This window comes from Salmo salar, chromosome 04 (genome assembly GCF_965601325.2).
Source record: "Salmo salar chromosome 04, fSalSal1, whole genome shotgun sequence".
NCBI lineage: Eukaryota > Metazoa > Chordata > Actinopteri > Salmoniformes > Salmonidae > Salmo > Salmo salar.
This window is the reverse complement of record NC_138294.1, coordinates 30,601,570-30,629,455: the sequence shown is the minus strand read 5'-3', so window position 1 is coordinate 30,629,455 and position 27,886 is coordinate 30,601,570. Positions and strand designations below refer to the sequence as shown.

Here is a 27,886-nt window from a genome sequence, read left to right as displayed (position 1 = left end):
TGGACTATGGAGGCTGTTGATCAATTCCTGTGACAGACAGATGGACAGACCAGACAGATGGACTGACCAGAGAGAGCCAGACAGACATTGCATTAACCCTAAATTAATACCACAGAGTCCAGACATTCAATGTGTCTTTATTCTTCAGGATTCTGCAACCCTATCTTCCTCACAACCACATTAACCAGAGAAAATAAAATCAAAACATTCCACTTTGATCCAGAACATATCAGTCCATTAAATAATACTATATTTAAATGAAATATACATTTGTCAATATTATTTCCCTCCCCAGACCCAAATATATGACATATAGAGGTCTTGTGTCTTCCAAAACTAGTGCTCACAATAGTAAGACAGGATGGTTGATGAAAGACCCATGGATAAACAGAGTTCACCAAGAATGTGAATGGGTGCCACGTTGGCAACAGACCTGGGTTCAAAATCAAATATTATCCGTTTTCTTTGATCATTTGATTGAGCCTGTCTGGAGTGCCAGATGGGCAGAGTTCCGACTTTTGGGACTATTTCATTGGTCCCATTTCGCCAGACAAGCTCAATCAAACGGAGCTAAAGCTGTTAGAAAATAAATACTATTTGAACCCAGGTCTGCCCACATATACGACAGTTTGCTAGAACTATGGTTCTACGTGACATGAAAGTAATGGTAGGTGTGCATGTTCAAAATAAAAGGCTAATTCAACATCGCTTCAGACACATAGGACTCATACATATGAGCCGGACTGCTTCACAGCTGTAATACGAGCTCATGTATAAATGCGGTCGTTTTCATGAATCAAAAATACTCTTATTTTTTGTATTTTAAAGATTATCTATTTTATACAGTGTTTTTGGAAATGTGCGTCATTCAATACTTTCATTCCTGCATTATGACAATGATCACTAGCCTAAAATGAACCATTTAGAGGTCGACTTTGGGAACAAAAAACGGTCCAACTCTGCCTATTTCTCAACTTCCAAACAGAAAATGGGCTGTGCCTTTGGTGGTTCATTGCTGTGTTTTTCTTGTCATGCGTGCTGCGACCAACGTTGCTAGTTCGTTAGCGACGCTAGCCAATGTAGCTAGCCAGGAACTCCTCCAGTACACGTGGACGACATTTCACATGATTTGTTTTTGGCCAGAAACTGTAGAGCTCAGGAAGAAATGCCACTTCTGTAGTGAAATGTCTTATTCATCAATTTTTTTTTTTTTTTTTAAAGCATTAAATAACCTGGTATGATAGTGCATTGATCAGGTATACAGTTTAAAGCTGTTATTTCCTGCCCAAAGTTGACCTTTAACATTTTGATAACAGCAATGTCAAATGCTTTGGCAGTAGTTGGTGTTCTCTTTGCTTATGTGGCAAGTTGAGAAACATTCAAGTGTAGTGGCTGGATCCCAAACTGATAACTCAACCCGTTCCCTAAACTCTTGTTGACTTCCCTTAGTGGGTCTGTGACAGCTGGACATGTAAAAGCAGTGGCTGGCCCTCGTAGCGTAAGCAAGGTCGGGGTCAATTCCATTTCAAGTATTAACATATATTGACCCCACCCCTGGTAGGTGGTTCTGACTAGAGGGAGTACAGCTACGACCGGAAGGGACTTTTATGCTGCAGGTTCGGATCATTAACGTGGCAGGTTAGGAGACCTAGGTTAAGAAAAGGGTTAGGGTTTGCTAAAATGCTCTCGTAACCTGCTACGAAAAGTCACGTCCGGTCGTAGTACTCCCTCTAGTCACAACCCTGGTAGGTGGAGGTGGGCACCAGCCCAGCACTAACACATCTGATTCTACTAGACTAATCATCAAGACCTGAATCAGGTGTGTTAGTGCTTGGCTGGAACAAAGAGCGACACACCCTGTAGCTCTTCAAAATGACCACTAAGCTCACCCCCATTCAGACCTCAAAGGAATGAGTCAACGAGGGTATAAGGCGAAGGGAGCGAGTGCGCAGTATGGGGTTTGGGACCCAGCCTGTGAGAAACACAGGGCCTCCTGAGGACGGCCGCGTTCCAGACGGACTAGCAGTCGTCTGCCAGATGTCACAACGCCTGGATAGGTTTTAAACATATCAGCTAACCACATCGTATGATATAGCAACCAGCGCCCAACTGTCGATGACGTGGTAATTCGCCACTGGTGGATGCGCGCGGCACGACTGCAAAGTAGTCGGCCTGGAACGCGGCCAAAAGCGCTGACTCCGCCTATTCCAGTTCATCTCCGGTTACCCTTCTGCTTCTTGTTCCGGCCCGGCGTGCGGATTGGTTGCGTGGCGCCGTTGTCGGTGGGCGGGGCGGTTGGCGGGAGATGGAACGAGGTCTGGGAGAGAAGGTCCGACTCGCTCTCTCCTCCCCCTGTGGACTTGGCAAATGACCCGGGGAGAGAGAACTTGAGAGGACTGAGGAAAGAGAATAAGAACAATAATAGAAAGAAATGAGGAGAAACATTAGATAAGGGAAATGCATATCAATCATGGGGTGGGGTTGAGAGAGATATATATATATATATATTTGGCGTGCATGTTTATGCATATATACTACCCTAAGTATTTATTTGGACAGTGAAGCTAAATCTTTTCATTTGGCTTTATACTCCAGCATTTTGGATTTGAGATCAAATGTTTCATATGAGGCGACAGTACAGAACGCCACCTTTCATGTTAAAGTATTTTCATACATATCTGTTTAACCGTTAAAAAATGAAAGCACTTTATGTATCTAGTCTCCCCCATTTGAAGGTCTTATATGTATTTGGACAAATTCACTTAGTGTATTAAACTAGTCAAAAGTGTGGTATTTGGTCCTATAATCCTAGCACATATGACTACATTACGTGTGTAACTCTAAAAACATGTTGGATACATTTGTAGTTTGGTTTGGTTTCAGATTATATTGTGCCTTATAGAAATTAATTTTAAATAACTGTCATTTGAGTCACTTATTGTGAACAAGAATAGAATATGTTTCTGAACACTTCTACATTAATATGTACGCCATCATGATTATGGATAATCACAAATTAAAATCGTGAATAATGATGACTGAGAAAGTTAAGCATAAATATACCCCCCCCCCCAAAAAAATTGTTAACCTCCCCTGTTATTGGTAATGGTGAGAGGTTATCATGTTATGGGGGTACAGTGCCTTCAAAAAGTATTCACACACCCCTACAGCCCGAATTGAAAATGTATTATATTGAGATTGTGTCACTGGCCTACAGACAATACCCCATAATGTCAAAGTGGAATTATTTTTTGACATTTTTAAAAATGAATTGAAAATGAAAAAGGCACTCAAGTAAAACTTCAAAAAATGTTGCAAAGAAATTAACTTTAAGTCCTGAATGCAAATGTTTGGGGCAAATCCAACACAACACATGACTGCGTACCACTCTCCATATTTTCAAGCATGGTGGTGGCTGCATCATGTTATGAGTATGTTCGTCATCTGCAAGGACTAGGTTTTTTTGGGGGGGGGGGGATAAAAAATAAAATAAAAAAAATCCTAGGAGGAAAACCAGGTTCAGTTTGATTTTCAGACTGGGAGACAAATTCACCTTTCAACAGGACAATTACCTAAAACACAAGGACAAATATACACTGGTGTTGCTTACCAAGATGACATTGAATGTTCCCGAGTGGCTAGTTACAGTTTTGACTTATATCTACTTGAAAATCTATGGCAAGACTGGAAAATGGCTGTCAAGCAATGATCAACAACCAACTTGACAGTGCTTGAAGACTTTAAAGAATAATTGAATTCAGGCTGTAATAACAAAATGTGGAATAAGTTGAAGGGTACGAATACTTTCTGAAGGCACTGTATGATCTTCGTGCTAGAGATATGGGACCAAACACTAAAATGTTGACTACTTTAACACACTAAGTGAATTTGTCCAAATACTTATGACACATTCAAATGGTGGGACTAAATGGTAAAACAGATGTGAAAATACCCTCAAAAAAATAAAGAAAAAAAGGTGGATTTCTGTACTGCCGCCTCATATGAAACATTTGATCTCAAATCCAAAATGCTGGAGTAGAGCCAAATTAAAATATTTAGCTTCAGTCAAAATAAATTCGTAGGTGAGTATATGTCCGTGCATACGTGTGTGTGTGTGTCACCTGATGGGGGTGCGTGGACTGCTGTTGTGTCTGCGTACAGGACGTGTCCGTGGCTCAAAGGAGAATCCCTCCTTCAGACTCTCCAACACAGAGGGAGCCACATAGGTAAAACCCTGACAGACAACATCCATGAATTAATTATATAGGCTGACTAGTCATTCCAGCAACACTTTCACTACTCTACGTTGGTTTGGGAAAGACCAGAATAAGGGGTGTTTTGTTAAAGGTGAGAACAATAATACTCGCAACTGAAACCGTTTTAAAACGAAAAACAACCTTTTATTGGACTAGTCCCCATTTGTCAATTTTGTTCCGTTTAGTGCCAAATGAACATGACCCATGTGTGAGGTTGAGAAGAAAGCGTGAACCCATGACAGAGAGAGGATGTGAAAGGAGGAGGAAAATTACTGAAGGAAAAGATGAAAGGAGCAAAAGGAGAGAGATGGAACGGTGAAAAAGGTGGACAAAGGAGATAATCGTGGTCCCGTGTGGCTCAGTTGGTAGAGCGTGGCACTTGCAATGCCAGGGTTCTGGGTTCAAATCCCATGTGTGACCAGTACTGAAAATGTATGCACTCACTACTTGTAAGATGCTCTTATCCAGAGTAACTGTTAAAGGACTAAAATGTAAAAAAAAGTCTCACAGCGAAGGCGTGTTCGTGCTGGTGGCTGATTGTGGAGTCGTCGGGACTGTCCACTGGGGTCTGCTTGGTGAACCTCGTGTCAAACTGGCTCACGTCCTCATCCGACTGCTACAGGGGGTGAAGCGACAGAAAGGAGAAAAAGAGAAGGGGAAGTGGTTGAATAGTGAGAGAAATGATGGGAGAAGATAAATAAACGCGGGGATGAGAGTACGTTTACATGCACGCTAATAATTAGAGCTTCAACTGATTGTGGCAGTAGGCCGAGCACGGCAATAGTCACGTAAACACTTTACTCTGCTTATCTTAATCTGCGTAAGGTCAAAATCAAAGTAAGCATACGCCGATTAAAACACCTGGTTTTCTGAGCAATCGTTTGAATTATTAGGACGTGTAAAACAGCTCAATTGGCGTTCCAGCAGCGCAAGCCTCCGTCTAACGTGCGAGTGAAGTGAGTTCGGAAAAACAAAAATGTGTGCCTCTTAGAAATTGTTTTCACGTAAAACTTTATATGTCCCGAACTCAGAATCAAAAAGGCTTCCCAAAAATAACATGGTCGCTGTGGTAGAACGTTTATTTTGATTGCCGATTTTCTGCATTCATCAAAATGTCCCATCAGTCCCATTTATTTCTGATTTCCATGTAAGCAGGATTATTAGGGAAATCGTTCTTGCAAAGCATGTAAACATTTTAAACCAACTATTATATTCACCTGACCATCCCCAATAATCATATTATTGTGTGCATGTAACCGTACTCAGAGGGATGGAGAAACTGTGCTCAGAGAGGTATGCCACAGTTTCAAACTTTACAGGTACCGCCTCAATTATATATATAAAAAAAAAAAGACCCAGCACTGATTTGACATTTTAGCTATCGAATAAAAAGGGACTGTTGAGAGAGTGACAGTAGTATAGTGGTCGTACCAGGCATGGCTTGTAGGGCGGCTCACACCTCTTATTCAGCAGGTCGTCCCAGTTGATGTGTCTGAAGAAGGGATGCTTCTGTAAAACCAGCAGAAGAAAAACCTTTTTTTTTTTTTTTAAACGCTGCACTTAGAATCTATCCCTGTACAACGCAGGCATAGGCTCATGAACTATTGGATTTTGTTCAATTGCTATCAGTATAAGCGCTGATCATAAAGCAGGGTTAGGGTACATTTCATTTCAGTCAATTCAAGGAGGTAGACATTTCTGTTCACTTCCTGAATTGACCCCAAGCCTATTACAAAAGGTTGATGATGTCAATAGAAAACAAATCGGGAGACGTGTGTCTATCACCTGTATGTCTTTACAGTCTGCCGCACTAGAGCCTAGTCGCTGAAGAGGACTCTTCTTCAGCAGCTACACACAGAGACAAAAGAGATGGAGAGCAAGATGATTATATATTTCCCTTGCTTTGGCAATGTAAACATATGTTCCCCTGCCAATGAAGCCCTTTGAATTAAATTGAACAGAGAGATGAAGAAAAAGATGTAGCGAGAGAGGAGAGGCATGTCGAGAGAGGAGAGAGAACAAGAGAGAGTAAGGAAGTGGGTGAGAGAGAAAGTGGTGGGCGTCTACCTTTTTGATCATATCTCGGGCGTCCAGTGTGAGATAGGGCGGTAGGTGGAGTTTACACTTCAAGATCTTATCAATGGTCTTCTTCCTGTTCTCAGCAGTGAACGGAGGCTACGGGGGAGTGACAGGGACAGGCGGGAAGACCACAGAGGTTTGAGTCAAACGTCTTTCAAATGGTATCCGATTGGTTTAGAATAGTGGCTTACTGTACTTCACACTCAGAATCATCAAAAATGTTCCCAATAATTTTTCCTTCATTCATGTAGGCGCTCTCCCTCCCCCTCTCTCTGTCTGTCTCTCACCGAGCCCGTCATCATGTCATACATCAGGGCTCCAAGACTCCACCAGTCCACCGCCCGGTTGTGTCCTGTACGTGTCAGAATCTCTGGAGCCCTGAGAGCGAGAGAGGTGGCGGGCGAGAAAATGTAAGAAAGAGGGAAAGAGTGAGGGGATAGAGAGCGCAGGGAAGAGACATACGCATTGGCTGTGATTCGATTCCCAACCTTCTCCTAGAAGTGTGAACTGTTCACTCCCCTACATGGATTGAAAGAGAATCCAATATGCGACAGATTTTTATGCGAATATTCTAAAATCCAAATAAATAAAATCTGCACATTTTCCCCACCATGATGACGTAGTGCACGCAAAAAGTTATTTTTCGCTTAAGTTTTCATGTATGAAACCAAAATCTAAAATTCTGTGTTTCGATAGCATTTTCAACTCTACCGACAGTTTTGTCACAAAAACTGTTGCGTTAAATAGAAAATGTGCCTACGCCGGTCTTGGCACGTGCGCTTAGATAGGCCTACAGCGCATGTAGGCTAGTCTACATGATGAGATTCTATTATGGATAAGAACATTTCTATTTGTCAAGCACCGATCATCATGTCACCAGAATCAGACTCCATATTTATTGGAAAAGAGCGTCAAGATCAATGTGACCTTTCACCCCCCTGTGAAGTTTATCATAAGTAATTTCATCTGTAGCCTAATAAATTGAATGGTTTTCCCCAGTCGTAGTGGGACGACCACACACCATATCATCTCGTGACTCAAGTTTACTTCAATATGATGGTTATTATATCAATATGTGCGCATAAAGGAGTTTCCACCGTTAGTGTAAGGAAAATGGTGGAAATCTCACACTCGGCCATGCAGCCCATGGACAAATGTAACGTTTTTAAATCCACACTTGACTTCGGGGAGGAGGGGAAGAATTGTACTAGAACTAGTTAGGTGAACTAAGACCTATCTGAACTACGACTACTACAGCGACCCGTAGTGCAGTCTCAGAGCGATAGCACAGATAGAACAATGAGACAGATATTTCACTGGACTCATAAATATGAAGCATCCGCGTGGCATTTCCACTCACTACCAAATATGGTAGTAAGAGGAAGCCCACTGGCGGGCAGTGGGAGAACATGGAACGAGAAGTATTTTGGCCTACATTCTGCACATTTTCTCATCGATAAAACATTGGATCTCAATACAGTTCTGTTCCCAAAACTAGAATATGTTATGAACAGAGTGGACTAAGTTTTGTAGACCTTAGCCTTTGCCAAAGTTGAACAAATTGCGTTGTTTAGGAGTGCAAAGTTGAATTGAGTCATTGCACACACACATTGCACAGAGTAGGTGTTCCCTAACAGAAATATGCAGATGTATGCTAGAACGGGCCAATAGGATCTCGCTAGCTCGTGCTTGGCTCTGCCCACCTCCTTGCTTGTTCTACCCACTATGACTCATCTGTTCACATTGGAAACGACAGGCTGTGGTGTATCTTGGTTTAGCTATAAAAAAATCTTTGGCGATAGCCGACTCAAGAGACGGCATCCTCATCAGCGTGGTGCTAGACTCACATGTACTCTATGGTCCCACAGAAGGTGTGCGTGACCGCTCCGTCGTGAATAGACTCCTTACACAGGCCAAAGTCAGTCAGCTTGATGTGTCCTGGGAAACAGAAACAATATCTGTGTCAATTCTAACAATAATCCAATCCATAGCAGATCAATTATCCCCCCAAAAAGATACTATTTTAATCTCACTGACATTGATTTCCACGTAACAGACAGACACACCTTGGTGGTTCAGCATGATATTCTCTGGTTTGAGATCTCGGTAGATGATTCCATTTGAGTGGAGGTGTCCCAAAGCAAGCACAATCTCGCCCAGATAAAAACTATTTGTCAAAGAGGGAAAAATATTTATTAACCCTCCTCTTACGCATGCACAACACATACTGTCAAACGATTATCTCATCTTCTCCTCCTCTCTTCTACAAAATGTTCACATGGAAATTCACTGCTGTTTATGGCCTCAGCCTCACACTTGTATCCTTTCTCAATGATAACCTGAAGCTAAGCATCTCTCGCTTTTTACCAGGCTGTGTCCTCCATGAAGATTCCTTCTTTCTCCAGCTGCATGAACAGTTCTCCACCTGATAAACAAAAACAAGATTAAGGAGATAGAAGTGTCGAAGTGGAAGTGCCAGGATACAGAGATAGACATGGTTGTCCTACCCAGATCCCCTCCCTCCCTCCAGGATGAGGTCAAAAGCATACAGCAGGTCCCTCTCCCTCCCTTCCCCCATCGCTCACCACTGAGACATTCCAGGATGAGGTAGAGTTTACCCCCAGTCTGGAAGGCATACAGCAGGTCCACGATGAAGGGGTGCCGCACCGTCTCCAGAATCTCCCGCTCTGCACGCGTGTGGGCTGTGTCCTTTGCGTTACACACAATCTTCGCCTGGCAGGGAGAGAAAGAGCGGGATGGGTGGAAGGAGAGAAAGAGCGGGATGGGTGGAAGGAGAGAAAGAGCGGGATGGGTGGAAGGAGAGAAAGAGCGGGATGGGTGGAAGGAGAGAATGGGGGGGGTGGGGATAGGAGAAAGTCAGTTGTGTATTTAGAGATATTACATTTTGCCCTGGTACCGTAGCAATGTTTAGAGCATTCTTTTGGTTGAGAAAAATGATTAAGAGGAATCGTATGTACCTTCTTTAAAACCTTCATGGCGAATATCTTCCCTGTCTGTGCACCCTGCACTTTCCGTACCTGGAAAACCTGCAAGTAGAAATACAATTGTTAAATAGGTCGATGACAAACGGGATGAGTTTCTGGTCAAGAGCATGGTGTATATCCAAGTACATTGTGAAGCTGAAACTCTTAGAAACGCAAATACGCACTGATTAACTGACTCGTGTGCGCACACACACCTTGCCATAGCCCCCCTTGCCCAGCACACTTAGCAGCTCAAAGCTGTCTGGTCCGATCCTCTCACTGTCTCTGTTGACAATGGCACTGGTCAGCTCTATCTCTTCTGTTTGAACACTAAGTGAGAGGGGGATAAGAGAGAGTTAGGAAGAGGGGAATGAGTGAGGGTGAGTTTAAAGGATTCAGAGAAAGATCAAATCAAATTGTATTAGTCACATTCGCCGAATACAACAGGTGTACACCTTACAGTGAAATGCTGACTTACGAGCCACTAACCAACAATGCAGTTTTTTAAAAATGAGTAAGATTTAAAGTAACAAGTAATTAAAAAGCAGCAGTAAAATAACAATAGCGAGACAACACACAGGGGGGTACCGGTACAGAGTCAATGTGCGGGGCACCGGTTAGTTGAGGTAATATGTACATGTTGGTAAAATTATTAAAGTGACTATGCATAGATGATAACAGAGAGTAACAGCAGTGTAAGAGGGAGGAAGGGGGGGCAATGCAAAAAGTCTGGGTAGCCATTTAATTAGATGTTCAGGAGTCTTATGGCTTGGGTGTAGAAGCTGTTTAGAAGCATTTTGGACCTAGACTTGGTGCTCCGGTACCGCTTGCCGTGCGGTAGCAGAGAGAACAGTCTACGACTAGGGTGGCTGGAGTCTGACAATTTTTAGGGCCTTCCTCTGACACTGTCTGTTGTAGAGGTCCTGGATGGCCAGAAGCTTCTTTTAAGTCTCCTGAGGGGAATAGGTTTTGTCGTGCCCTCTTCACGACTGTCTTGGTGTGCTTGGACCATGTTAGTTTGTTGGTGATGTGGACACCAAGGAACTTGAAGCTCTCAACCTGCTCCACTACAGCCCTGTTGATGAGAATGGGGGCGTGCTCGGTCCTCTTTTTCCTGTAGTCCACAATCATCTCCTTTGTCTTGGTCACGTTGAGGGAGAGGTTGTTGTCCTGGCACCACACGGCCAGGTCTCTGACCTCCTCCCTATAGGCTGTCTCGTCGTTATAGGTGATCAGGCCTAGCACTGCTGTGTCATCTGCAAACTTAATGATGGTTTGGAGTCGTGCCTGGCTGTGCAGTCATGAGTGAACAGGGAGTACAGGAGGGGACTGAGCACGCACCCGAGGGGCCCGTGTTGAGGATCAGTGTGGCAGATGTGTTGTTACCTACCCTTACCACCTGGGGGCGGCCGTCAGGAAGTCCAGGATCCAGTTGCAGAGGGAGGTGTTTAGTCCCAGGGTCCTTAGCTTATTGATGAGCTGTGAGGGCACTATGGTGTTGAATGCTGAGCTGTAGTCAATGAATAGCATTCTCACATAGGTGTTCCTTTTGTCCAGGTGGGAAAGGGCAGTGTGGAGTACAATAGAGATTGCATCATCTGTGGATCTGTTTGGGCGGTATGGAAATTGGAGTGGGTCTAGGGTTTCTGGGATAATGGTGTTGATGTGAGCCATGACCAGCCTTTCAAAGCACTTCATGGCTACAGACGGGAGTGCTACGGGTCGGTAGTCATTTAGGCAGGTAACCTTAGTGTTCTTGGGCACAGGGACTATGGTGGTCTTCTTAAAACATGTTGACTTTACAGACTGTCAGTGATGACACGTGCCAGTTGGTCAGCGCATGCTCGCAGTACACGTACTGGTAATCCGTCTGGCCCTGCGGCCTTGTGAATGTAAGACCTTTTAACAGGTCAGCGTGATCAGACAGTCTTCCGGAACAGTTGGTGCTCTCATGCATGTTTCAGTGTTATTTGCCTCGAAGCAAACATAAGAAGTAGTTTAGCTCGTCTAGTAGGCTCGTGCCACTGGGCAGCTCCCGGCTGGCTTCCCTTTGTAGTATGTAATGGTTTGCAAGCCCTGCCACATCCGTCGAGCATCTGAGCCAGTGTTGTAAGATTCGATCTTCGTCCTGTATTGACGCTTTGCCTGTTTGATGGTTCATCAGAGGGCATAGCCGGATTTCTTATAAGCTTCCGGGTTAGAGTCCCGCTCCTTGAAAGCGGCAGCTCTAGCCTGTAGCTCGACGTGGATGTGGTCTGTAATCCATGGCTTTTGGTTGGGGTATGTACGTACAGTCACTGTGGGGATGACGTTGTCGATGCACTTATTGATGAAGCCAATGACTGATGTGGTGTACTCCTCAATGCCATCGGAGGAATCCTGGAACATATTCCAGTCTGTGCTAGCAAAATATTCCTGTAGCTTAGCATCTGCTTCATCTGACCACTTTTTTATTGATCGAGTCACTGGTGCTTCCTGCTTTAATTTTTGTTCGGTTCTATTTCTCAGAGTAAAAACACTCAACGGACATTATGAAAGCTTAACCAAGTTTATTCTGCCCAGAGGGTCAATACAGCTGCATTCAGACAAATACATGTTTCCACCACCACAAGTATATATACTTCAATTTAGGCACTCCTCCTCTCCAATCTTTTATGGTTCGACAGGAAGACACAATGGTTTATTACCTTAAGGGGATCTGACCTGACCTCAACCCCCTTGATGCCTAATCCAAAGATCTCCACCCGTATCCCCTCTAGCAATCCTGTGTCTTCCGTTAAAGGAAAAAAAGGATTCTGCCACTTCGTGGTGAGTAATCGCAGTTCTGATGCCCAGATGTTATTTTCCATCATAAGAGACGTTAGCAGCAACATTACATACAAAATAAGTTACAAACAACACAAAGAAACTAACCAAAAACCACAATTGGTTAGGAATACGTAAAACGTCAGCCTTGTTCTCCGGCGCCATCTTGTCAATATAGTCTCAAGCAAGAATGGTGAACAAGTGACTAAATTCAGAGTTCCACTTACGGGTCTGTCTCTGCTAATGTGAAGTCACAAACGTCATCCTACAGAGTACAAGAGGGACAGAAGAGAGGGGGTCAAAGTTAATTCACTGCCGATAGACTGAAGACAGCATTATTTAATATCACAGAACATGCATAAATCTTTGTTTTGGGGAACAACTTTGTAGTTTATATGCTGTTTATTCTGGGCGTTTTCTTCACTACACTGAACACAACCCTGATCTGACACTCTGATAGCAAGTTAGTTAGGTACCCTAATTTTCTTCCATAAAAAAATAATAATAATAATTTTTAAAAAAAAAGTGTCCTCAAATCCCCAACAAAACAAGTGACAAATCCCCACCTCGGCATCGCTAAGGTCTTCTGACTCCAGGTCAATATCGAAAACACCAGCCATCCTGCGAAATAAATTAGAGTTATAGCTTAGCTAGGTGTGATATGTCATTACAAAAACAACGGCAGAGTTAGCAATGAAACACGCAGTTGTTGTTACTATCCAGCTAGCTATGCCTGACATGTGCAAATACTAAGCAGCTACACTGTCAAAGCTAGACAAGAAGCTGGCGTTATCTAACGTTAACCTAGATGGGATCTAGGCAGGCTAACCGGCTTATGGGTGAAGTTTATGCATTAGAGAATATTTCTTACTGGGCCCGCGGGCAGGGAAGGCAATGCTAATGCTAGCTAGCTAATGCTGTTGAGCGTTGTCAACAGGCATAGTTGGAGATAGCCGACTAAACTCAACGATTTACGATGGAGTTGAGCGGTGACTAGTCTGGGGGGGACAGGAGCTCCCGACGTTACAACGACGTTATCAAAAACGAACTACTGATTTCAGGACTCAAAAGCATAGCCCGCATGGTTGGGTGCTGAAATCAGTAGTTATTGATAAAAACTTCATTTATGTAATGTCGGAGTTCCTGTCCGCCCACTGCTACACTAGTCGCCTCCATCTTAAAATCGCATTATTTTGTTTAATCGGCTAGATTCAAGAGAACCAGAGTCAGAGAGCTAGCCAGCTCATGTGAAAGTTCAGACTGTGTTGGAATGTAGTAAGAAATTAGAAAACCAAGTTTGCGTCACTTGAGTTAGTTAAATCACAAAATTGACTGTATCAAACATACATATTTATTTAGTGATCACATCGGGTTGAGAGCTGGTTTGACAGCTACCGCTAGCTAGTTACGTTAACGTATCACCTGTGAGTCGTCGTATGCAGTTAGCTAACCTAGCCTAGCATTTCACCTCGGCTCATACCTTCATTCGTCGTGACCACTGAGTCAGTGAGCTTATAAAGGAACCCAGGTTGGCTGATTCCACTTTCCTTGCTGTGTCGCTCGCAACAGTCTCGTTTGATCTAAACTGTAGTCATAAATAAGAATACGATTATCTTAAAAAGCTGTCTGTCACCTCGCTCTGGTCCTTGTTGCTGTTCTGATGTTTGTTTCTCTTGGCATGTGTGACTGAACTTTTACCTTTTTTAGCTACGTCATCAGTAAAAGTCTTGCGATTGGCAGCTTTTTATTTTATAGCAGTACATCAGTTTATGGCACTGTTTTTATTTTATTATAAACAAAACAGAACAAACAAAACAGAACAAACAATATACAATGTAAAATCACAAATACAGCAAGAGACGTACATGGAAAAAAGTTTATAGGAAGTGGACATGGGCATTTTGACAAGTGCAGACATGGGTCAAGAAAGGCAATTCCCCATTGGGGGAAAAAAGTGCATTCCAGCTCTACAGAAGCTGTTCAGGGGTCAGGGACATTGTGTTCTCTCCACCAACTGGCTTTATCCCAGTTTCAGTGTCGAGGTTATGGACATTGTGTATGCGGCCTTGACACCCTATTGTAGAGCACCCCATAGGGCTCTGGTCAAAAGGAGCACACTATATAGGGAATAGAATGCCAAGTTTTTGTTATTATAAGGATGACAGTGATATTTTTATCTCTGGAGACAATTCAACTATTTTATCAAAATGATAAAAAAGTAACAAAACCTAATAAAAAAACACTCCAATAGATGCGTTACCTAGCCTATTTGGAAGTAACAATCAAACTTTGTTTTTGTTATTGTCTCTGGCTTTGTTTGTTTCAATCAAAGGCAGTTGCTCTTTTGGTGGTTTCGTTTCCAGGGTAAACAGGAGTGAGAGAGAGAAAGGCCACTTAGGCCTACAACCTAAACACCTCTGTGGGCGCAGCTTCCTGCAAGACCAGTCCATAACACACCAGCTCAGAAGCAACTGTTGTTTCACCTATGAGAATACAACACCAAACCATCGCACTATGCATGCTACCATTTACGACAAAGCTTTATTTTTTATTTTTTTAGGAGGCTTAGGCAATTTTTTTATAAAATCATATGTTTCAAGGTATGACGCTGAAGGTTTGCAAACGGAAAACCTGAGTTGAGGTGATAACTTTTTTTTTAATAAAGGTGGTCTACATCTAAAAGGAAGTGGAACTTTCCAGCAACTAGTGGTTTTACAAGTGAACATAACTGTCCATTGTCAGACTGTAACCAGTGACCTGTAATTCTGCTAGTAACAGCACACAGAGAATGGCATCTCTTTGGTTTATCTTAATGATTTGTGAGTACAATTTATTGTAATTTCAGAGGATCTTCTTAATGAATAGCTTGATTTGATTACACATGTTTTTTTCTTCTTCTTCGATTGTAATAGAAAATTGCCTAATGTGTTGTAATCTATCTATCAAACAGTGTTCATTGTCAAGCCACGGCAGTCTGTGGAGGAGTCTGTGTTTCGAAGGGTCCAGCTTGGAGATACTGCCATTTTGCTCTGTAATATCTCTTACCATTACGAGATAACCTGGTTGAAGCACAATCCTGAGCAGACTCCTGACGTTTTGCTGTGTGTGAGTCTAAATGGTGGAAATATAATCTATGGGCACCGACCCAATCTTCGTTTTGAGGCAGAGATTGCCAACAGGTCATTGGCATTGAAAATGAACACCGTTGAAGATGCAGACCTTGGATTGTATTACTGCATGGGAAAGGTTGGGAAAAGTATGATGCTTGGGGGAGGAAGCAGACTTCACGGTAAGAGGGGATTTTTGCTATTCAAAAACATGCGTGTATTTTTCACAAAATACCATTTAATATCATGTTTACTCTCACATTCATCTTGGCACCCAGAACCAAATCTCACTTGCACTGGCCAGCTACTCAATTTAGAACATTTTAATGGTTAAATCTGTCACAAAATAATATTCTCACTTTATGTTCAGTTCCTCCAACTGTGACCTTTGAAGTTTACAAACCGATTCATCCTCACTGGTGGTACACCTAATCATCAACCGATCTCATAAGTGTTAGGGTTTAACCAACTATTTGTTAGCATAACCTATATAAAATAACAGAGCAGCTATGCTATAATAATAAGTATATAAACTATAGATAATTGAATACTGCTATATGTTAGAGTAAGTGGCTCATGTGATGGTGGGTCATGTGGACAGAATGCTGATGCTTTAAGCAAGAGCTTTTTGCTGAACAACAGCAAGAACGGGATATGGGTAAAAGGTATATGCGGGGGGGTGTAAGGGTTTTAGAGAACTGCATTGTGCAGTCACAAGATGAGACATCTGCTAGAGACAATAGCTATGCCAGGAAACAGGAGTGCGTCTAGAGGTTGGGACCAACCTGCACGCCAACGATAGGCTGGAATAAGTCTAAACCATATTCTAGCCTCTACTATGACAGGCCCTCAAGGAGAGGGAACTAAGTCTGTCTAGTATTTAAGGAAGAACTTGTGATGTCATACCAGTTCTCTGTCTGCCCTGCATGGTGTTACAGCGAGCCCGTATATACGAACCACATATTTACCATTCAAGTGTTTGCATTAATTAAAGTACAAAGAAATCAGAAGTTACTATGTGCTGACTATTTTGTTCTGATACCAGATTCGAATTGACGTGACCCAACATAAGTAATTTATGTCTCTATTTTTCAGTGTCTGGCCTTGAAGCTATAAATGCATCTTCTACCACTTATGAACAAGGTAACATAAATCTAGAAACTAAATGATATTACAATTTAAATGCTGTGTCCTACTGCATTCAACACTAACAAAAATGAGCCATGCAATGTAGCATAATATTGTCAGGTAAAGTTAACCCCTGCCTCTCCTATACTTCTCCTTTTAGCTTCGCCTGCATTGTGTAGTTGTACCTCCGGGCTCTCCTTCGCTCATCTGCATGCAACTGTAGTTGGACTGGGTCTGTTGGGGATGATACTGGCACTTTGCATAACTCATCACAAGACCAAGAAAAGAAACATGACAACCTAAATGGTCTGGTCAAAATAAGCTGCTCTGTATGCTTTTCTTGCTCAGTGTGTTTCAGTGTCTGATTACAGTATAATATATAATAAACCTGAATGCTATAGTCCTACAGCATGTATTTTGATTATTTATCTTAAGACAAATTATATTGTGGTCAACAGCTCTGGAATTTGGGTCAAGTTTATCAGGAAGGAAGGAATTATTTTGTCTCAGTGTGTAATATTTCCTGTTGCATATTTTGTCATTCGTATTTGTATTGCATTTGAAATTAAAATAAATTAAAGACTGCATGAGGGCCTGGCCTACAATGAAACTTTATAATAATAAGAAAAGGAGCTAGACTTTTATACTAACTTTCACCTACTGTCTGTCCCAGCTCTTTGCAATTTAATCAGAAATGCAAACATGTGTACCGGTAGTCGGTACACTACAAAATATTTTTGTGAGTTGTTGACTCTACTGTCTATGGAACAAATCGATTACGGTAAGTACATCTCCAATGCTCATACAATAATTGGTTCCATGTGCTGTTGTAAAGCTAGCAAAACAAATCGAAGAGCAGACAGACAGCTGTTCTGACCTGTCTGCCTAGCTAAGTCTCAACAGTGCTCAGGTGAGTTATAAGCAGTTTTAGATTGAAATAATGTGTAAATATGCTGTTGAATAATGCCGCTTAGTTTAGCATGTTTTTTTTCCACCTATCCAACAACATTGATAGCTAGCTAGCCATTGAGCACAAGCATTTAGCTAGCTACCTCTACTTGCTAGCCAGCTAATGTTAGCTAATGTCACCTAGTTTAGCATCTTTTTTGTTGCAGCTATCCGTGCCGGGCCAGACATGACGTGTATAGCCGTAAGGACATTTTTGTGACCTTAGTTGACCTTTTCTGCTGCTTTTGAGACACGTTTCAATCCCACCTTGGGGCACTACTTGTTGAGTAATTAAAACACTAAACACAATACTGTAACTACTGGTCACTCTATGTATTATAATTGTGGCTCAGTTGGTAGAGCATGGTGTTTGCAATGCCAGGGTTGTGGGTTCATTTCCCACGGGGGACCAGTACAGAGAAAAAAATGTATGAAATGTATGCATTCACTACTGTAAGTTGCTCTGGATAAGAGTGTCTGCTAAATGACTAAAATGTAAAATGTAAATGTATTCATTATAGAATTCTGTCAGTTATTAATGATAAACATGTTTTACTGCACTCTAGAGTTTTAGGCCTAGATATCTAACAATGTATTTACATATTTACAGACTGTGTGTGTGAGAGAGAGATGCATGTTGTCTTCATTTTTCCTTGTCAGCCACTCATCTCTGCTTTTCTGCTTCATAAAAAGCTGAGATCTGGAACTCCCTCCAAGTCATCTCTCTCTCTAGTCTTTGGTTGCCTGGTTTTTAATCGCTACATTCATTCATTGTGGAGAACAAACATCAGTTTGGCCGGAGCGATGTGGATGGGTAGCCAGGGAATGGCCTTGGTACGTACATTTTTGGGGGATTCTGTATTGTGTCAGGTTGACTGTTGTGTCCTCACCTTAGTTCTGAGCATTTCCTCATAATCTCCAAAGTGTTCCCTTTCAGTTTTTACCAATGGCTATGCATAGGCATCTCATATTTCTTCAATGAGAAACATTTCAATTTGGCCCTCTCCATATAGGCCAATTCCCCTGAGTGTAAAGAGTTATAATTATTAGAATAATTACAAGTTGTCATGAAAAGTTGAGTCCCACATGGGTAGTTTGCCAGTTTTTCTTGGTTGAAATAATTTGTTTAACTACTCTCCATTCTTTAAGTTACTGCTGTGGTAAAGAAAATGGACATAGCTCCTAATGCAGTGGATGACCAGTATATTCAATGTCAAGAGCAGATGCTAAAGAAAGGGGTCTATTGAAAGCAGAGCTGAATGCCAGTATGGCATATCATGCTGAATGGGAGTTAAGGGCTTGGAAGTAAGGTCTAGACCTGGTGTAGTCGGCGCATGTGACAAATACAATTGGATTTGATTTGATTTACATCTGCATTGCTTGCTCTTTGGGGCTTTAGGCTGGGTATCTGTATAAGCACTAAATATCTTACATTTCCTCAATAGGAAGTTGTACCTTAAGCTAACACATTTTCCTGGTCTTTCTTGCTGGGGACAGGGTGCTTCAGGTTTGGGAATGGAGGACCTAGAGAATTAGAATATTAACTATAATTAGTGCCCACATTTATGAATTCAATTACATTTGAGTTAGCTGTGTATCTCATCTGATTGAGAATTCAAATCAAACTTTGTCACATGCGCCGAATACCACAAGTGTAGACCTTACCGTGAAATGCTTACTTACAAGCCCTTAACCAACAGTGCAGTTCAAGAAGAGTTAAGAAAATATTTACCAAATAAACTAAAGTAAAAAATAATAAAAAGTAACAATAAAATAGCAATAACGAGGCTATATACAGGGGGTACTGGTACCGAGTCAATGTGCAGGGGTACAGGTTAGTCGAGGTAATTTGTATGTGTAGGTAGGGGTGAAGTGACTATGCATAGATAATAAACAGCGAGTAGCAGCAGTGTACAAAACGAATGGGGGGGTCAATGTAAATAGTCCGGTGGCCATTTGATTAATTGTTCAGCAGTCTTATGGCTTGGGGGTAGAAGCTGTTAAGGAGCCTTTTGGTCCTAGACTTGGCGCTCCGGTACTGCTTGCTGTGCGGTAGCAGAGAGAACAGTCTATGACTTGGGAGATTAGAGTCTCTGACAATTTTTGTGGCATTCCTCTGACACCACCTATTATATACAGTGAGGGGAAAAAAGTATTTGATCCCCTGCTGATTTTGTACGTTTGCCCACTGACAAAGAAATGATCTCTCTATCATTTTAATGGTAGGTTTATTTGAACAGTGAGAGACAGAATAACAACAAAAAATCCAGAAAAACACGTCAAAAATGTTATAAAATTATTTACATTTTAATGAGGGAAATAAGTATTTGACCCCTCTGCAAAACATGACTTAGTACTTGGTGGCAAAACCCTTGTTGGCAATCACAGTGGTCAGACGTTTCTTGTAGTTGGCCACCAGGTTTGCACACATCTCAGGAGGGATTTTGTCCCACTCCTCTTTGCAGATGATCTTCTCCAAGTCATTAAGGTTTAGAGGCTGACGTTTGGCAACTCGAACCTTCAGCTCCCTCCACAGATTTTCTATGGGATTAAGGTCTGGAGACTGGCTAGGCCACTCCAGGACCTTAATGTGCTTCTTCTTGAGCCACTCCTTTGTTGCCTTGGCCGTGTGTTTTGGGTCATTGTCATGCTGGAATACCCATCCACAACCCATTTTTAATGCCCTGGCGGAGGGAAGGAGGTTCTCACCCAAGATTTGACGGTACATGGCCCCGTCCATCGTCCCTTTGATGCGGTGAAGTTGTCCTGTCCCCTTAGCAGAAAAACACCCCCAAAGCATAATGTTTCCACCTCCATGTTTGACGGTGGGGATGGTGATCTTGGGGTCATAGGCAGCATTCCTCCTCCAAACACGGCAGTGTGAACGTGCCTTAGGCATGCTGCAAGGAGGCGTGAGGACTTCAGATGTGGCCTGGGAAATAAATTGCAATGTCCTTACTGTGAGACGTCTAAGACAGCGCTACAGGGAGACAGGACGGACAGCTGATCGTCCTCACAGTGGCAGACCACGTGTAACAACACCTGCACAGGATCGGTACATCTGAACATCACACCTGCGGGACAGGTACAGGATGGCAACAACAACTGCCCGAGTTACACCAGGAACACACAATCCCTCCATCAGTGCTCAGACTGTCCGCAATAGGCTGAGAGAATTGCTGGATTGAGGGCTTGAAGGCCTGTTGTAAGGCAGGTCCTCACCAGAAATCACCGGCAACAACGTCGCCTATGGGCACAAACCCACCGTCGCTGGACCAGACAGGACACGCAAAAAGTGCTCTTCATTGACAAGTAGCGGTTTTGTCTCACCAGGGGTGATGGTCGAATTCGCATTTATCGTCGAAGGGATGAGCGTTACACCAAGGCCTGTGCTCTGGAGCGGGATCGATTTGGAGGTGGAGGGTCCGTCATGGTCTGCGGCAGTGTGTCCCAGCATCATCGGACTGTACTTGTTGTCATTGCAGGCAATCTCAACACTGTGCGTTACAGGGAAGACATCCTCCTCCCTCATGTGGTACCCTTCCTGCAGGCTCAACCTGACATGACCCTCCAGCATGACAATGCCACCAGCCATACTGCTTGTTCTGTGTAGCCGTCTTAGGCGTCTCACATCTGCAGTCCTCATGCCTCCTTGCAGCATGCCTAAGGCACGTTCACGTAGATGAGCAGGGACCCTGGGCATCTTCTTTTGGTGTTTTTCAGAGTCAGCAGAAAGGCCTCTTTAGTGTCCTAAGTTTTCATAACTGTGACCTTAATTGCCTACTGTCTGTAAGCTGTTAGTGTCTTAACGACCGTTCCACAGGTGCATGTTCATTAATTGTTTATGGTTCATTGAACAAGCATGGGAAACAGTGTTTAAACCATTTACAGTGAAAGCCTGTGAAGTTATTTGGATTTTTACGAATTATCTTTGAAAGTATATATATATATATATATATATATATACACACACATATATACACATACACATATATATATACATACATACATACATACATACATACATACATACATACATACATACATACATACATACAGTGTATATATATATATATATATATATATATATATATATATATATATATATATATCATTTATTTTTTTGCTCAGGAAACTTGGAGGGGCCAGTTGGGGAACCCTGTGATAAGACGTTCAAGATATTTGTATCATGACATTGTTTACAGTCACAATATTTTCTTTGAGCAGATCAGATGCCATGTCATTACATGGAAAAATCATCATCAAGCGTTAAACAGATTCATGTCATAGTTAGCTTATGACATGAATCTGTTTTACACTTGATGATTACTGCACTTTTTAAAAAATATTTTTTTTACTCCCGGAAATTAAACCATTGACTTAATCTGTCCATCTGTGTGGTGAGATAATCATATTGTCCAGCAGAGGGCGATACCAACTTGTTAATAATTCAGTTGAATGACTTCCTCATCTGTGAATTACATCATGTCAAGCTTTTTAAAGCTTCACATCACAGACCTATTGGCCGTTTAAATGATCACCTCCTCCTTTGTACAATGCCACACACCCTCGCTCACCTCATGATCCCAACCAAAAAACACTTGTGACCATAAAAGTGCAACACGCGAGGGCAAAATGGAGATCATGTGTCTGCTGCCAAGTAGAAGTTGTGCAATGAAGGCCGGCTCCCTCCAACAACCCTCCAACTCCTAGCCTACTACAATTTACCTTTTGGTTTCATTTCCAAAATAAAATTGTAGAGCTTTTTTTAGAACGCATGCTCTGCACTTTATTTGGCTAGTAGGCAAATAGGCCTACATTAGGTTATAATGACTCTATTACGGCATTCCTCCAGAAGGGCATTTTCTGAGGCTGAGGGGTGCTTTTCCGAAAGGCATGGTGCTGTGGTTCTGCATGGAGATCACAAGCTCTTCAACTGGGCAGCAGTGTCGTGATGGACGGAATAGCCTATACAGAGACTACGTAAAACCACGGCAACAGAGTTACTGTAAAGTGTGGGAATAAACTTATGCCAGACTTAGCCTACGTTTAACCTCTCCCTTGTTCATTTCAAAGTCCATATGTTCATGACCTGATTCATATAAATCATGTCAAATTATTTTTAATTCATATTAACCCCTCCTACAGAATATGCTTTGGCAAGATTTGGAGTGATGAAATAAATATCAAAATATTCTATTAAAAAAATATTTTGAGAGGCAAAGGCTCCTGTGGTCATACATAATTAATAGATTCACCAAACAGCTATCCTTATTCTATGATTCATTATTCCTGGTAGATACTACTGGTTATGATCCATTATTCCTGGTAGATACTACAGGTTATGATTCATTATTCCTGGTAGATACTACAGGTTATGATTCATTATTCCTGGTAGATACTACTGGTTATGATTCGTTATTCCTGGTAGAGACTACTGGTTATGATTCGTTATTCCTGGTAGAGACTACTGGTTATGATTCATTATTCCTGGTAGAGACTACTGGTTATGATTCATTATTCCTGGTAGATACTACTGGTTATGATTAAAGACAGAGCCCAGAGAATGGGATAATACAATATTGAAATAGTCATAAGTTGATAAGGTGCATGCATGGGGATGTCCACGTCACCCAGAGTTATGCCCATGCTGTAGAGATATACCTAGAGGACTGAAACTTCACTGTTGTAGGCACAATACAGCTAGTACTATCTAGACTTGCGGTGGCAAACAAATCCATTACATTAGAAACCTAAATGTGAAGTAAACTCAACTGAGGAGTAACAGACAATGAAGACTTTTAACTTGAAAACGTGCAGGACAGCTCTTTCCGGTTTTATACTATGTTAAGCTTGTTTGGGTAGCACTCTCCACAGGCTGTTTGGTGTACGTTTTTTTGTTGGTGAGATGAAACTGCCAAAACTCTGAAAGGTATTATTGCAACAAAATTTGTTCAGGCCTAAAATGTTAGTCCATAATCGTAACCTGGTGTTTGCATCTTTCACGCTGAAGTTCATCTTTCACGCATGGCTTTTCTTACTATACTAACAATTTGCATATGGATTTTCTTACGATCCTAACGATACGTACCTTTTGGCAGGTATCTCGCTCCACAAAAGCGGTCCACATGCTTCACAGCAGAAACATTTCGGAAGAGTTTGTGCATATATTACGACAAGATTTTGTGATGTTTTTGGTGAGGGTTTTTTCAGCTGTTCAGGCACACACATATTTTATTTTTTCTAGAGGCAAGCCGAAGTTCGGAGCCGAAGAATACGCCCCTACGTCGGTGATTGGTCAAGAGTAGGGACTCTTCCATCAAGTCTTTGTTATTGTTCAACGAGTGACGAATCGTTTTCATGCACATTTTCTCACTCTTATCCAGACCGGTTTACAGTTAGTGCATTCATCTTAAGATAGCTAAGTGGGACAACCACATATCACAGGCATAGAAAGTACATTTTTCCTCAATAACGTAGCTGTCGATAGAGTCAGACCTCGAAGGGGGGGGGGGGGGGGGGATGGGGTCAAGAGCAGGTTAAGTGTGAGGAGGACTATTTAAGATACATTTTTGCAAATGTATTAAAAATAAAAACAGAAATAACTTATTTACATAAGTATTCAGACCCTTTGCTGTGAGACTCAAAATTGAGCTCCAGTGCATCCTGTTTACATTGATCATCATTGAGATGTTTATACAACTTGATTGGAGTCCACTGGTAAATTCAATTGATTGGACATGCCACAGTTGAGGGTGCATGTCAGAGCAAAAACCAAGCCATGAGGTTGAAGGAATTGTCAATCGAGCTCCGAGTCAGAATTGGGTCAAGGCACAGATCTGGGGAAGGGTACCCAAAAATGTCTGCAGTATTGAAGGTCCCCAAGAACACAGTGGCCTCCATCATTCTTAAATGAAAGAAGTTTGGAACCGCAAAGACTCTTCCTATAGCTATCCGCCAGGCCAAACTGAGCAATCGGGGGGAAAAAGGCCTTGGTCAGGGAGGTGACCAAGAACCCGATGGTCCCTCTGTCAGAGTTTCAGTTCCTCTGTGGAGATGGGAGAACCTTCCAGAAGGACAACCACCTCTGCAGCACTCCACCAATCAGACCTTTATGGTAGAGTGGCCAGACGGAAGCAACTCCTCAGTAAAAGGCACATGACAGGCCGCTTGGAGTTTGCCAAAAGATTCTCTGGTCTGATGAAACCAAGATTGAACTCTTTGGCCTGAATGCCAAGCAGAAAGTCTGGAGGAAACCAGGCACTGCTCATCACCTGGCCAATACCATCCCTACGTTGAAGCATGGTGGTGGCAGCATCATGCTGTGGGGATGTTTTTCAGGGACTGGGAGACTAGTCAGGATTGAGGGAAAGATGAAGGGGAGAGATCCTTGATGAAAACCTGCTCTAGAGTGCTCAGGACCTCAGACTGGGGTGAAGGTTTACCTTCCAACAGGACATCGACTATAAGCACAAAGCAGAGACAATGCAGGAGTGGCTTCGGGACAAGTCTCTGAATGTCCTTGAGTGGCCCAGCCAGAGCCTGGACTTGAACCCGATCAAACATCTCTGGAGAGACCTGAAAATACGCTCCTCGAAGCTCCTCATCAAACCTGACAAAGCTTGAGAGGATCTGCTGACAAGAATGGGAGAAACACCCCACATAAAGGTGTGCCAAGCTTGTAGCGTCATACCCAAGAAGACTCTATGCTGTAATCGCTGCCCTAGGTGCTTCAACAAAGTACTGAGTAAAGGGTTTGAATACTTATGTAAATGTGATATTTGTTTTTTATTGTGCAATGTATGTGCAATGTACTTCCTTTAGACCAGGGTTCCCCAACTGGTGTGATTTTATTTGGCCCCCAACTTTTCTGAGCAAATTGTTGGACCTAAGACTCTAAAAACACCAGCAAATGAGCTCCAAGTGATTCCCACACATATATGTGATCGTATACAAATGGTGTGATTTGTATACTGTGTAACAGTGTAGGTTCCGTCCCTCTCTTCGCCCCAACCTGGGCTCGAACCAGGGACCCTTGCACACATCAACAACTGACACCCACGAAGCATCGTTACCCACAAAAGCCACGGCCCTTGCAACGCAAGGGGAAACCCTACTTCAAGTCTCAGAGCGAGTGACGTCACTGATTGAAATGCTATTAGCGCGCACCACCGCTAACTAACTAGCCATTTCACATCGGTTACACAAGCAAGGTTTGAGATGTTTTATTCAAACATTATATATTGTTGGGCTTCTTGTGGTCAATTTGCAGTCTAAAAATTATTTGTACCATGTTCTGGCCCCCTCACCATCCACTCAAGAATTATTTTTAATTTTTTTTGATCCCCGATTTAGACATACATAGCCTATTCTTAACTACTGGAGCATAAAAACTGATGCATTTACCAAGCAGCTGTTTGACTAGTCAACAACAATTTTAACAATGTAATTTATATTCAATGTGTTCATGTAATGTGCTACATTAAAGGGGCAATTATGCTATTGTGCTTTGTTTGCAATGGAATTACAGTATGAGAGTGATTAAACGTCATAACATTCCTTTGAAGTCATATCAGATCCCGGATGCATGATTAACATATCCTTGTTGATTCATTGACAGAATGACATTTTATAGACAGCTTATTGCTGTGCTATAGTCAAAATATTCTGGGAAAGGGACAGACATTTAGTCTGATATCAGCATTCAGCAAACATCCAATCTTTCTGCAAGTGACATAACCTCTCTTACGCTTTTGTAATCAATCTGAATCGGTTTGGTGTTACATTGTTACTGCATGTTCTTACAGGCGAAATGAAAAGATAAGTACCCACTTCACTCCAATAAATAAACAAATGTAACAACAACAGAAAACCCATCACTGTCTACACACCCCAGCTTGCCATTAAGGCTAAATAACATCTTAAAACAGATGGAGATGGGCAGAAAGAATAGATGTCGAGAAGCAGCTAAGTAGGCTAATGGCCAGCCCAGGACCTCCACATCTGGCTTCTTTACCTGAGGGATCGTCTGAGACCAGCCACCCGGACAGCTGATGAAACTGAGGAGTATTTCTGTCTGTAATAAAGCCCTTTTGTGGCGAAAACCTCATTCTGATTGGCTGGGCCTGACTCCCCAGTGGGTGTACCTGGCTCCCAAGTGCGTGGGCCTATGCCCTCCAAGGCCCACCCATGGCTGCACCCCTGACCAGTCGTGAAATCCATAGATTAGGGCCTAATGAATTTATTTCATTTGGCTGATTTCCTTAAATGTAACTCAGTAAAATCATTGAAATTGTTGCATGTTGCCTTTATATATTTTTGTTCAGTATATATTTTCATTTATTCACCCATTTGGCTAGCACAATTTTGGTTTCATGTATTGGTATGAAAATAAACACAACTGAACAATTAGCTATTTAGAGCATTTCCCCAAAATACATGTCCTGCCTTTGTTGACCTACTACATTTTTCAATTTTCTCCAAACAGCCTCATCGATTGATACGATGTTTCAATATTCTCAGGGCCACCTTGTTGATAAAATGCTTCAATGTTCGCAGATTTTTTTTTCTCCTTCCCTGGCAAATAAGGCAGACGGGCAAATGCAGAAATGAGCGGGATGCGCAAGAGACACTGTCTTAGTAGACTACACTGTTTTGGCGTTCCACAACGTTGGCTTCATAAAGCCTATGGCAGGGGGATGGCAACCTTTTTCATGAGGAGTGCCAATTTACAATAGATCCTACATACCATTTCTAAATATCTGCATGCGAGTTATGATTTTCATATACTCATTGTAGGCTACCTAACTGTGCCCCAAAAATGTCTAACGGCCCATAAATGAAATAATTCTATTAACTGGCAACTAAACATAGACGCTGTCCATTCAGCACCAAACCAACGAGCTCCACTACGCCTACCTGAACGGAGGCACTGTCCATTCAGCTGAATCATGGGCGAGGCCTGTGTAGATTTTCCTTTCGTGATTTTCGTCATTATTTGGTCGAGTTTGTTTGTCTATATGCGTCCCTGTCGATTGTAGACCTAAGTAGGCTTAAGTCCTTTAATGTATGCGCTTTATTTCAATGCATGTGTAGAATTTATCTGGCATAGTTTGCCTTCCCTGTCAACACTTTAATGTATCGGTTATTTTCACATTGATATTTGAAGTTGGCCTTGTTGTTATTTGATAGCGTGTATTACGCATCTATTTCTTGGTGCACTGTATGCGACATTCCACAAGTAAATTAGTCAATTTATGTTGAGGTTGAGTAGCTAACCATTTACACACCGTTCCACAGACCTTTAAACGTTATATGGAGGTGATAATTCATGGCTGGTCCATTTTTGTTTGTTTTTGCTGTTCTCCGCATACCATTTTAAAGTTTTTAAATTGTGTAGAAATGCAGTATGCCTAAATGAGCTTCGATTTACCAAAAACTCAGTGGAGGCTTTGCAATCACGCCCCACCACACCCAACTTTGCCATTCCCTAGGTTTGGCTGAAATGACGCCACTGCATTATTTAGTGATGGCACAGCGGAAAAAAACTGTTCGCGCCTCTTTTTTATATCCCAATGTG

General features: G+C 42.2%; 1 protein-coding gene and 1 long non-coding RNA gene across 5 annotated transcripts; one reads left to right on the top strand and one right to left on the bottom strand.

Moving 5' to 3' along the window:
* Positions 1-117: 117 nt before the first annotated feature.
* Positions 118-23,529, bottom strand: LOC106602694 (ribosomal protein S6 kinase beta-2). Of its 4 annotated transcripts, none has more exons than XM_014195480.3 (16): positions 23,399-23,529; positions 12,691-12,745; positions 12,352-12,389; positions 9,535-9,649; positions 9,314-9,382; positions 8,921-9,068; positions 8,703-8,760; positions 8,402-8,502; positions 8,183-8,273; positions 6,623-6,713; positions 6,324-6,431; positions 6,042-6,104; positions 5,688-5,765; positions 4,765-4,872; positions 4,122-4,234; positions 118-2,396 (listed from the first exon to the last, which is right to left on the bottom strand). In XM_014195480.3, exons 2-16 carry the CDS (start codon positions 12,742-12,744, stop codon positions 2,213-2,215), a joined length of 1,419 nt encoding a protein of 472 aa, XP_014050955.2. In that variant the 5' UTR covers position 12,745; positions 23,399-23,529; the 3' UTR covers positions 118-2,212. The 4 variants fall into 4 exon arrangements, with proteins under 4 accessions (XP_014050955.2, XP_014050956.1, XP_014050957.1 ...); XM_014195481.3 differs by lacking the exon at positions 23,399-23,529 and adding an exon at positions 13,758-13,829; XM_014195482.3 differs by lacking the exon at positions 23,399-23,529 and adding an exon at positions 13,605-13,823.
* LOC106602696 (uncharacterized) lies at positions 14,576-16,951 on the top strand. The gene is made up of 4 exons (XR_001328276.3): positions 14,576-14,943; positions 15,075-15,413; positions 16,327-16,374; positions 16,520-16,951. It is a non-coding gene; the product is annotated as an uncharacterized LOC106602696 (long non-coding RNA).
* Positions 23,530-27,886: the final 4,357 nt, after the last annotated feature.